At 50.2% G+C, this 12216-nt stretch overlaps 1 protein-coding gene across 1 annotated transcript in view; it reads left to right on the top strand.

Moving 5' to 3' along the window:
• RNF10 (ring finger protein 10) overlaps window positions 1-11872 on the top strand; it is a 32823-nt gene extending 20951 nt beyond the window's left edge. The window contains exons 11-17 of the mRNA XM_049767779.1: window positions 434-551; window positions 1234-1335; window positions 4661-4816; window positions 7665-7765; window positions 10302-10359; window positions 10912-11070; window positions 11589-11872. Of these exons, the coding sequence (XP_049623736.1) occupies window positions 434-551; window positions 1234-1335; window positions 4661-4816; window positions 7665-7765; window positions 10302-10359; window positions 10912-11070; window positions 11589-11665 (771 nt within the window). The 3' untranslated portion in view covers window positions 11666-11872. The remainder of the gene's footprint in view (window positions 1-433; window positions 552-1233; window positions 1336-4660; window positions 4817-7664; window positions 7766-10301; window positions 10360-10911; window positions 11071-11588) is intronic.
• The last annotated feature ends 344 nt before the right edge of the window (window positions 11873-12216 follow it).

The raw sequence follows: 12216 nt of genomic DNA, 5'->3' as shown, positions 1-12216 counted from the left end.
CCAAGTTTCCCCCATACCGAAAAGCTCCCAAGTGGGGCCAGAGCGATGGCGCACTAGCCTAGGATGGATCCCAGTTTGATCCCCCCGGCGTCCCATATGGTCCCTGAGCCAGGAGCGATTTCTAAGCGCTTTAGCCAGGAGTAACCCCTGAACGTCACTGGGTGTGGTCCAAAAACAAAACACGTACAAAATCATGAACCAGCATCAGGTTAAGTTCAGTGAAATTCATTCATTGGCCACACAAGCCAAAAACTGAGTTTTGGCCACTTACTCCACCATGTTGTTGAGTAGCTGGAAATTCGTGCTTGGCCTTACCAGGACTTTACCTCTGGGCCCTGCCCCGCCAGCTGCTGTCTGGTGTGCAGTCTGTCCTCTGGGAGGGTGGGTGGACCTTCCGCCCGCCGGAGTCAGACGTGGGTCCCTTTGCCTGCAGGATGTTCGCCAGCGGCACAGGTATCTCTCGCACTTGCCGCTCACCTGCGAGTTCAGCATCTGTGAGCTGGCTCTTCAGCCGCCTCTGGTCTCCAGGGAGACCCTCGAGATATTCTCAGGTGAGAAGGCTCTTGCTCTATTTTTTGGGAGGGTTGGTGGGAGAAAAGGGGAAAGAGGGAAAAGAGGGAGGGAGGGAGGGAGGAGGGGGAGAGAAGAAAAGAGAGAATGCCGTTATGTTGCCCGTCTCCTTGGGCCACATCTGGTGGCACTTGGGTTCCTCCTGGCTCTGCGCTCAGAAATCGCTCCTAGTAGACTTGGGGGACCCTGTGGGATGCCGGGGATCGAACCCGGGTCCCTCCTGGGTTGGCCGCTTGCAAGGCAAACGCCCTACTGCCGTGCTACCACTATGGCCCCTATTTTGCTCCCTTCCTTTATTTTGGATTTTGGGTCACACCCAGCTACACTCGGGTTACTCCGGTTCTATGCTCAGAAATCGCTTCTGCCGGGCTCGGGGGACCATATGGGTTGCTGGGATTCGAACCACCATCCTTCTGCATGCAAGCAAACACCCTACCTCCATGCTATCTCTCCAGCCCCCATTTTGCCCCTTTCTAACGGGATTAGGAAGTCTTCTGAGGAGACACCCAGGGCGGGAGAAGCTAAGTAGTAGTATCTTGAGTTTAGTGCCTCGTGGTAGGCTCAGACCTTTGATCCAGTCCCTGGGCCTTAGCTGTCGGTCCTCAGGAAGGAGCTGGGCTGGGTCGCCCTGGGCCTGCCTTTCACGCCCCGACCTTCCCACAGATGACATTGAGAAGCGGAAGCGTCAGCGCCAGAAGAAGGCCCGGGAGGAGCGCCGCCGTGAGCGCAGGATCGAGATGGAGGAGAACAAGAAGCAGGGCCGCTGTGAGTGTCGTTCGGCCTCGTCCTGCTCTGGAGCAGGCCTGTTGGGCATCAGGTCCTCGGGCTCGAGCGCCACTGCTTGGCTCCCTTCTCAGCGCAAACTCGACTGCTTGTTTCTCGACACTTGGGGGGGTTGCTCAGGTGTTCGAGGGGACCATGTGGTTTGGGATCCAAGCTGGGCATTCAGTTCATCGAATCACTTATTTCTCTGACCCCTTCTCCTTCTTATTTAATGCTAGGCTCTGTAACTTACAATCCTCTTAGTAGTGTGCACAGATCATCCTGGCACTCTGCCTCCCCTGGAGCCCCCACTTCCCTTCACCACCCTCTCAGTGCTGTGAGCCCTGTGGTGTCCCCTCCCTCGCCTTCCCCGTTATTTTCTCAGTTCTTCGTTTGGTTTTTGGGCCGTATCTTGGTGTGTGATGCTCAGGGGTTACTCCTGGCTCTGCGCCTAGGAATTACCCCTGGCAGTGCTTGGAGGATCCTATGGGATGCCAGGAATGAACTTGGGTATGCCCTTTGCGAGGCAAGTGCCCTACTCATTGGTGCTAGCTATCTGGCCCATTTCTTCAGTTCTTCAAATGGAAGTTTTGCGAGTTCTTCATAAGCTTAGTTGAGACTGAAATGAAATATGTGCAAAGTAATACCTGGTTAAGAGCATACCTTGGGGCCGGAGTGATAGCACAGCAGTAAGGCAAACAGTTTGCTTGGCATGCAGCCAACCCCGGCGATAGACTTTGGTTTGATTCCCAACAACCCATATGGTAGCCTGCCAACGGCAATTTCTGAGTGCAGTTCCAGGAGGAACCTGAGTGCCGCCAGGTGTGGCCCAAAAACAAAACAAACAAACAAAAAAGAGCACAACTCAGTTTATTCTAGTACAGTGGGTGAAAACACCTATTTTAGGGAAGAAAATTAGATACATCCTAAATGCTAGGGACAGTTGAGTTGGGCACTCTCTGGACAAATTGTATTTTGTTCGTTTGTTTTTGGGTCACACCTGGCTGAGCTCAGGGTTACTCCTGGCTCTATGCTCAGAATTTGCTCCCCCAGCAGGCTCAGGGGACCATATGGGATGCCGGGATTCGAACCACCGATCTGCTGCATGCAAGGCAAACGCTTTACCTGCATGCTATCTCTCCGGCCCGACGAAATGTATTTTTCTTCCCCTTCTCCATCCCCTTGTGGTTCATGCCAAACAGTTGCGCACACCTGTATGTGGTGTTTGCTGGGTGCTGGTGGGTATCTCTACCGTTAGGTGGTGGAGTTTGCATACGGACTCTTAGCTGGGGCATCCAAGTTCAAGCTTCAGTGCTGCCTGGGGTCACACTTCCCGACTGGCAGGTGTTTGGTGGGTGTTGGATCCCTTTCTGTGAGCCTCTCCCACCTACTGAGTTGTGCAGCCGGAACTAGCTTGCCGTGTCAGGATGCAGAGCCTAGCTACCATTTTTTTTGGTTTTTGGGTCGCACCCGGCAGCGCTCAGGGGTTCCTCCTGGCTCTATGCTCAGAAATCGCCCCTAACAGGCACAGGGGACCATATGGGATGCCAGGATTTGAACCACTGTCCTTCGGCATGCAAGCCAAACACTCTACCCCCATGCTGTCTCTCCGACCCCCCAACATCTCTTTTAACTTTATTAGAGGGCGTTTCTCTCCACAACAGGTACATCCAAAGGGTCTGGTTCAGAGGCTAAGAAGGCTCTGGCCTCAATGGGCTTAATCAACCAAATTCAGTCTCCACGTTGTATGGTTTCCTCCATACAACACCCCCAGGTGTGGACCCAAAACTATAAATAATAGAGAGGGCCAGTATAGCAAAAGATTGGCAAAAAAGGAAATCAACATTTTCAGAACTCTCTCAGATCAGTAAGCATGGTCTCTGGTATAAGCTTCATTGACTCTAGGAGATTAAAGTAATGTAATGTGCTAGTTCAGGCTCCAGGAAATAATGGATTAACTCCATGTGCTAAGCAAAAAATACATTTTTAAGTAGCATGTATCCTACCACTGTGGAGCCGTTTGGTTCATGTCCTGCATGTTTACAAAAACTGATGGGAGGCTGAAGTGATGGTAGAGTGGGAAGAGCATTTGCCTTGCAGGAAGCCAACCCTTGTTTGATCCTCGGCATCCCATACGGTCCCTTGAGGACTACCAGGGTTGATTCCTGAGTGTAGATCCAGCAGTAACCCTGAGCATTGATTAGGGGTGGTCCCCAAACAAACAAAACAAAATAAATCAAAATATCGAGTGGTGTTTTGGGAGCGGAAGCTTGGCTTCTTTTCTTGGGACATGGCTGAGACCATGGCTGGTTTTGTGCATTCAGAAGAGCCTGTGTCTAGCCAAGGCTGATTTAAGTTGATTTTGTTAAGTTACGGAAATGTCCCCAAAAAAGTACAGAGGAAAATATAATTTAATTAATCCCCAGATGTAATTACAAATAGATAACTTAGTGTTATAGATATTAGTTAATATAATAGATAAACTTACGAGTTTACATTCCTTTGGTTCTATTTTTGGGCCACACTTGATGCTCAGGGCTTACTCCCGACTCTGCTCCACGATCACTCTGGGTGGAGCTTGGGAGACCTTGCGGATGTGGTGCTGAGGATCGAACATTGGGGGAGCCCAGTACAAGGCAAGCTCCCTGCCTGCTGTATTCTCACGATGGCCCCAAGGCTTGATATCCAAATAAAGACATTAGGGGAGCTGGGACAAACAGACAAACACTGTAAAGTAATGGTAATTAAAACTTTTAATAGTTTCAGGTTTTGCAAGGCCAGGATCAAACCCAGCCCTGGTAAGGCAAGGCTCGGCCTCTGCTGCTGAGAGGCGTGCCTCGTCTCCAAATACGAATTTTAAAGCTTCGGTCTAGGGCTGAGGAGGTTGTTAAGTAGTAGAGGGCTTGATCCCTGACCTGCCAGAAGAACTAAAGTTAAATTTAAAAAGGACAAAATGTCTCTCCTTGAAAATTCCTGGGCATCCATTTTTCCTGGCTTTGACTGTCGAAAAAGATTTAACTAATTCTAGGACCAGAGAGAGCGCCTTCAGCAGCAGGACACCTGTCTTGCATGCGGCAGACCCAGGTTGATCTCTGGCATCTCAGAGGGCCCCCTGCACCCCACCAGGAGTGATACCTGAGTGCAGAGCCAGGAATAAGCCCTGAGCACTGCTAGGTATGGTCCAGAAAATAAAGTGGTTTTTTTTAAATTTATATAAAAAATATGATACATTTATAGTATATATATATATATATATATATATATATATATATATATATGTATTTAAGGAATTCTGCATATGCCCAACCTTTCCTCTCTCTCTTTCCAGACCCAGAAGTCCACATTCCCCTAGAAAATCTCCAGCAGTTTCCTGCCTTCAACTCCTACACCTGTTCCTCTGATTCTGCTTTGGGTCCCACCAGCACGGAGGGCCGTGGGGCCGTTTCCCTCTCTCCTCTTAGTCCCAATCCAGGCTCCCAAGCAGGTAAACAATGAGTTGGGAGTAAAGCATTGAGGTCTTAAGTAAAGTCCGAAGCTGTGTGTGCCGTGCTGCTGATGGCGTGGGGTCTCAGGGTGGTTGGTCTTGGTCCCTGTGGTCCACGGACTTCTGGAGCCAGCAGACTTCTTGCCTCTTGATGCATCTTTTCCCACTGCAGCCATAATCTCCTGACTAGCTTTTAAGACACTTAAGGGAATTAATTCATGGTAAGAGAGTTAGATGTAGATATGTTATTTCTGGGTGTTTTGTTTAGTTTTGTTAACACTGGGGCTTACTCCTGGTTCAGCACTTCTGGTGGTGCTCAGAAGACCCTCTGGGGTCCAGGAGTCAAACCAAGGTCAGTGCCAGCAGGGCAAGCACTTTGACCCCTCAACTCTATCTTGCCCCTTAGCTTGTTTGCTTGTTTTGTGGTGATTTGCCTTGGAGATGACCTTACCCCTAAATTCTTTTTGTTTGTTTGTTTGGGCCACACACCGAGGTGCTCAGGGGTTCCAGGTTCTGCATTCAGAAATCACTTCTGGCAGGCTCGGGGGGACCAAATGGGATGCTGGGATCAAACCTAGATCGGTCCAGATTGATCCCAGGTTGACTGCATGTAAGGCAAACTGCCCTACCATTGAGCTATCTCTCCGGCCTCTCTCACCACCAATTTTTTTTTGGGGGGGGGGGGGTGTCACACCTGGCTGTGCTCATGGTGTTACTCCTGGCTCTACGCTCAGAAATTGATCCTGGAAGTCTCGGGGGACCACCGTCCTTTTGCGTTTAAGGCAAACCCCTACCTCCACGCTATCTCTTCGGCCCCACCACAAAATTTTTTTTTTCGTTTGTTTGTTTTTGAGTCACACCCAGCAGTGCTCAGGTTCTTCCTGGCTCCATGCTCAGAAATCGCTCCTAGCAAGCTCAGGGGACCATATGGGATGCCTGGATTCAAACCACCATCCTTCTGCATGCAAGGCAAATGCCTTACCTCCATGCTATCTCTTCAGCCCCGACCACCAAATTCTTGTTGTTGTTGTTGTTGTTGTTGTTGTTGTTGTTTTTGGTTTTTGGGCCACACCCGGCGGTGCTCAAGGGTTACTCCTGGCTGTCTGCTCAGAAATAGCTCCTGGCAGGCAGGGGGGACCTTATGGGACACCGGGATTCGAACCAACCACCTTAGGGCCTGGATCGGCTGCTTGCAAGGCAAATGCCGCTGTGCTATCTCTCGGGGCCCCGACCACCAAATTCTTTTTTTTTTTTTTTTTTTTGGTTTTTGGGCCACACCCGGTAATGCTCAGGGGTTACTCCTGGCTATGTGCTCAGAAGTTGCTCCTGGCTTGGGGGACCATATGGGACACCGGGGGATCGAACCGCGGTCCGTCCAAGGCTAGCGCAGGCAAGTCATGCACCTTACCTTTAGCGCCACCGCCCGGCCCCCCGACCACCAAATTCTTAAGCATCTTTGTAATGTTTGGAAAATGGCTCAGTTACTGCATTTATACTATAAAATACTTTCTGCCTATTAAGGAAATATTCTCCATGAACTTTTTTGTTTTGTTTTCAGAATACACTGGTATAAGGGATTGAATCTCGGTTGGCTGCGTGCCAGGAAAGGACCCTACCCACTGTGTTTCTGGCCCTTCTCTGTTCTCTCTGGTCCCTTTACATGAACTACTTTAAGATAAAAGGAAACAAACATGTCACTCATGGATTCTGCCCCCTTTTTCTTTGTTTTGTGCCATACCTGGATGTGCTCAGGGCTTATTTCTGAAGAGTCAGTAAACACAGCTAAAGGGTTCGAAGGGATGTATGGGGTGCCAGGGATCCAACCTGGGTCAGCTGCATGCTAGACAAATGTGCTGTACTATCTCTTGGGCACCAAGCTTTAACTATTTAAGCCCAATTTAAGAATGAAAGGACTCACTGGTCGGAGTTGCTTGAAGGACCTGCTAGTGAGAGAAGGAGGAGGAGTGTGTCCCCCAGCGATCAGGTTCTGGGGAACGCAGATAGTGCGGGGCTGTACAGAGCGGCAGGAGAGCGTTAGCAAGGAGAAGATGTTACTGTTGACGTGTGCTGCTTGGATCCAGCTGAACAGTAGCTGGGCATTGGCATCTGCTGACTGGGAGGGACACAGGCTACCTTGGCTCGATTTTCTCTCTCCCTCCTTCCCTCCTTCCCTCCCCCCTGCCCAGCTGTTTTGTCTGTAGAAAGCCAGCCCCTTTAGAATACCTAGGCTTTGGGGCCAGAGAGATAGCATGGAGGTAAGGTGTTTGCCTTGCATGCAGAAGGATGTTGAGTGGTTCAAATCCCAGCATCCCATATGGTCCCCCGAGCCTGCCAGGTGCAATTTCTGAACGCAGATCCAGGAGGAACCCCTGAGTGCTGCTGGGTGTGACCCAAACCCCCCCCCAAAAAAAAAAGTACCTAGGCCAGGGGTCTCAAACTCAATTGACTTGGGGGCCGCAGGAGGCAAAGTCGGGGTATCCTTGAGTGCAAAGTCAGTAGTAAGCCTTGAACATTGGGGTGTGTGACCCAAACAACTAAAACAAAACAGAACAAAAAAAGATGCCTCTAGGGCAGGGCCACAAAATGTTGTGTGGAGGGCCGCAAGTTTGAGACCCCTGATCTAGGCTTTGAGCAGCTGTGGTGGGAAGTGGTGTAGGCCTAGAAAATGCTGCTCTGCGCTGATGGCTCGTGTGGTGGCACCGTATTCCTGGTTTGTTAGGACGAGTTACACTTGAAGGTGAAGCACGGTCAGCCCTACGGGGTGGGCTGGCAGTTACGCGGACCTGGCTGGGGGTGCGCGCCCAGCTCAGACACCACAGGTACGATTCACTCTCCGGTTCCCTTGCAGACTTCCTGCTGGCCCCTCTCTCGCCTTCTGCGAGTCAGGGCAGCCCTTCGTTCTGTGTCGGCAGCCTGGAAGAGGACTCTCCCTTTCCTTCTTTCGCCCAGGTAAAGATTCTGCCTGTTTCAAGGTTGCTTGGAACTCAGCTGGGGCCAGAGCGATCGAGGAACAGTGTGGGCAGGGAGGGCGCTGGCCTGGCGATGCCGGACCCAGATCCAACCCGTCCCACCGCTGGGTGTGGCCCCAAAGGAAGAAATCAAATAACTCTGCTGTTTGTTCTCTCGGGAAACTCACTGGAGCAGGGAGCTTAATGCGCTGTGCTGACTTCATGCACAAGAGGCTTTTTCGAACACTTAACCGAGGACAGTTCGGTAATAATACCCAGAGGCAGTCGAGACGAGGGCCACGAGGGCTGGTTCATGGTGGGAAGCTCACCGCAAAAGTGGGGGTGCAGTTAGAGAAGAGAGGGGACCACTAGGACAGTGAGAGTTGGAAGTGATCGCTCTGGACAAGAACTGAGTGCCGAAAGGAGATAAAGTCATGAACATGACACCCTTGCAGTAACAGTATTGCCAACCATGGTGCCCTTTAAAGGAAGAAAGGAATAGAGAGAGGGGAGAGAGGGCGATGTCTGCCATAGACAGGCTGGGAGAAGTGAGTGGTAGGAAAATTGGGACATTGGTGGTGGGAAATGTGCTCTGGTGAAGGCTGTTGGGACACTATATGACTGAAACTCAGTCATGAACAACTTTGTGAGTGCATCTCACCGTGATTCAACTAAAACTATTTAAAAAATATAATAAAAAATTAAAATGACTTTGGGACCGGAGAGATAATACAGCGGTAGGGTGTTTGCCTTGCACATGGCTGACCCAGGTTCCATCCCCAGCATCCTGTATGGTTCTCTGAGACCTCCAAGAGTGATTCCTGAGCATTGCCGGGTGTGGCCCACAAAACAAAAAGGAAAAGAGAGATTTTGCTAAAGATGGAAGGAACCTCCTGGATTTCATCTCAGATATTATTGTCAGTTTAGGAAAGTAGCCCAACTTAACTGAGGGCAATCAGTTGCAGTAACTAGTCATTGCTATTTGTGTGCTATTGTAGTGGCTGGAGACAATGTTCTTGCCTTTGGGCCACGTCCCGTGGTGTTCAGGAGCTACTCTTGGCTCAGAGATTGGTCAGTGCTAAGGGGGCCATTTGGTGGTCGGGGTCAGTCCTGGGCCTCCCACCTGCAAAACACGCCCTCCAGCCCTTTGCACTCTCATTACTTATTTTTGGATTTGGGGGCCATGCCGAAATGCTCAGAGATCATTCCTGGTGCTGATGGGGATTGAACCCAATTTGACTGGATGCAAGGCGCCCAAGTACCTTATCTCCTGGAAAAGCTCTCAGACCATTTATTTTACTGGTATTTTTACCTCTCACCAATTTATTTTAAACTGGTTCCAGAATTTCTGTTTCTCAGGAAGTATGTATCTAGTTCATGCATGCGATTATTTTTTAGAAGGAAGAGTTTGTCTTGGTGTCAGATCACGTGGGAGGTTAGGCCACACTTGGGTCACATATATACTTATATACACACACACACACATGCATACACACACACACACACACACACACACACACACACGCGCGCATAAATGTCGTGATCAGAGAAATCTGCAGGAATTGAGTTTGACAATCAAAGCCCTGAAATAAAGGAGGAAAATGATTTGAAAGCGGTCGTAAGCGAGTGATTTTCCGTAGTTGCCAGCTGCCCAGATTATAGTTTGTTTCTATTTTCTGCCCACACCGAGTACTGCTCAGGGGACCACAGCATCAGAGATGAAACTCAAGCTTCCAGCATGCATGTCCCCTAGCCCTTTCAGCCCTCGAGCCCCTGGATTGTATGTTTTGGTGACATGTCCAGAGTGCTCTGGGACGGATTCACTCCTGCCTCTGCTTTGGAACCATTTGGTGCTGGGGATCCACCTGGCTGGGTCCACTGCATGCAAGATAGAACCCTGTTCTATCTCTCTGATCCCAAAGTTGATGTGTTTAAGCATCCAAAGAAGAGGAAAATTGGTCAGAACCAGGGAACTACAATGTCAGCACGCCCAGGATTCTGAGCTAAGGCTCTCTTGTGCCTTTTATGTACTCTTCTTGTCCGGGCCTCCCACAAGTGTCTTATTGTCTCTTATTGTTAGTTCCATTGGCCAGGATACAATGGATATGACCAATTGATACAGAAGTATCAGGAAAAGCTTTCTGGGGTTCAGGGGTATTTTTTTTTTTGTTTTGGGGCCACACCCGGCAGTACTCGGGAATTACGCCTGGCCTGCTCGGGGTGGGATCCTATGGAATGCCAAGGATTGAGTCCAAGTTGGTTTCATGCAAGGCAAGCACCCTGCTCACTGTACTTGCTCCAGCCCCTGGTTTTAATTTGGGGGGGGGGGGGCACACCTGGCAGTGCTGTGGTGCTGGGAAATGCTTTCAGGCCTGCATGGAAATACGGTTTCAACCCATTGAACTCTTCTGCCCCCAGAACCACCTTACCAAGGCAACAACAGTTGGTTCTGGATCCCTTTGATCACCTTGTGTCCAGGTAACTGAGAAGAGAAATCACATCACTTTCATTGTTTCTCTCTTTTTACCCTTGGGCAGATGCTGAGGGTTGGAAAAGCAAAAGCAGACATGTGGCCCAAAGGTGCTCCAAGGAAAGGTGAGTGGCCCTCTGAAGGGGCCTTTTTCCTTTGTTTGTTTTTGGGTCACACCTGTCGGGGCGGGTTACTCCTAGCTCTGTGCTCAGAAATTGCCCCAGTAGGCTGGGGGGACCATATGGGTTGCTGGGAATCGAACTTAGTTCGATTAGTTCCTGGGTTGGCCGCGTTCCAGGCAAATGCCCTACGCTGTGCTATTGCTCTCACGGAAGGGGCCTTTAGTAATGCCTCTTTCCCCTGTATGCACCCGGTATACAGTTTGGGGGGCGGATGGCGTCCTGGGACTCTGACTCTAGCCTGAGCCATCGTCAGGCTGTACCCAATACCCAGGGGCACCAGGAACCAGACCTGGCATTCTCAGACCCAGAATACTTGAGGATTGGAACCCCTGTGGAAACCAACAGTCTTAAGTTTGTAGCATTTTGGGGTTGGGGGGAACCACACCGGGTGGACTCTGGATACTCCCTGGGTCTGCAGTCTGCAAGGCAAACAAATGCCCTACTGCTGTGCTATCACTCTGGCCCCTGTAGCACTGTATTTTTGATCTTTTGTAGACGAAAACAGCTTAGTTCCTCCTGCTGCAGCCGACAGCGACGGGGAGAGTGACAACTCGGATCGCGTTCCGGTGCCCAGTTTCCAAAATTCCTTCAGCCAAGCTATTGAAGCAGCCTTCATGAAACTGGACACACCAGCCACCCCGGACTCCCTCTCTGGTAAATGGGAACTTTCAGACGTCCCCACACGTCCACTGCTGTTCCTCTCAGAGCTAGTGTCCCCCGTCATGGCTGAGCACCTCCCCGCTGAACCTCCAGTCTCCAGTCTCCATAAGAGACTTTCCTGGAGTCTTTTAGACAGGCCATCTTTTCACCCCCAGATAATTCTTGAGGCCCAGATGTGAAATTCTGAGGACCCCTTTTCTTTCCAGTATACCTTGGTTACATTTTAGATTAGAATTGTGAAGAACTGCCAATGAATGGGAGTCGGGCTCGAAGCCACCCCCACTCCAGTGCTCATCCTTTGAGAAGAAAAACACACCTTAGTGTTGTGCTGGTCTTATTCCCCCATTCATCTCGCAGCCCTTGGGGGGACAAAAATGCCTCGCCCAAACGCAAACCCAAGAATCCAAGACCGGCTGGGATGTGAGCGCAGGTCGTGTCTTGAACCTGGCTTGCCTCTGGGTTTCAGTGGTGAATACGCCTAAGCCGAGTTCTCCCTTTGTGTTTTTGTTTAGAAGAAAAAGGAGGAAAGAAAAGGAAAAAGCAGAAACAGAAGCTCCTATTCAGCACCTCAGTCGTTCATACCAAGTGACACTACTGGTCCAGGATACCTTCTCCGCCTCCTTTGCCCTGTGCTTTTTGTTTTGCTGCTGAAATTTTAAGTATTTTGAGTTTGAACAGATTAGCTCTGGGGGGAGGGTCCACAACACGAGGGGGAAAACGAGAAAAACATTTTAAATACAGTGTATTTTCCAGCTTCCTGTCTTTACACCAAAATAAAGTATTGCCACTCACCAGAGATCTCTTCCTGCCAAGGATTTTAGTCGTTGCCAGGTTAGTCTTTTTGACCGGTGTGGGATTCATTTTCCACCACCTCAGAACGTGCCCGGCGGGGCACGGGCTGGGCTTCGAGCACACCCTAGCTTGCGTTTTTCAAATGTTTGGGGATTTTTTTAATCTTTTCCTCCCATCTGTCTGATTCTCCTCTCGATCAGGAAACGAGGATGGGAATAAGATGGGTCTAGTTCACCCAGCTTGAATCACAGTTTTTCTTCTCAAATAATCAGGCTGTGGTGCCGGACTCGGTCGCCCTCCACGTCTGGGGCCGGTTCGATTTGCCAGGCGAGGGACGTGGCGTGGGTG

The sequence above is a fragment of the Suncus etruscus genome, chromosome 2 (genome assembly GCF_024139225.1).
Source record: "Suncus etruscus isolate mSunEtr1 chromosome 2, mSunEtr1.pri.cur, whole genome shotgun sequence".
Lineage (NCBI taxonomy): Eukaryota > Metazoa > Chordata > Mammalia > Eulipotyphla > Soricidae > Suncus > Suncus etruscus.
This window is presented reverse-complemented; position numbering and strand designations above follow the sequence as displayed.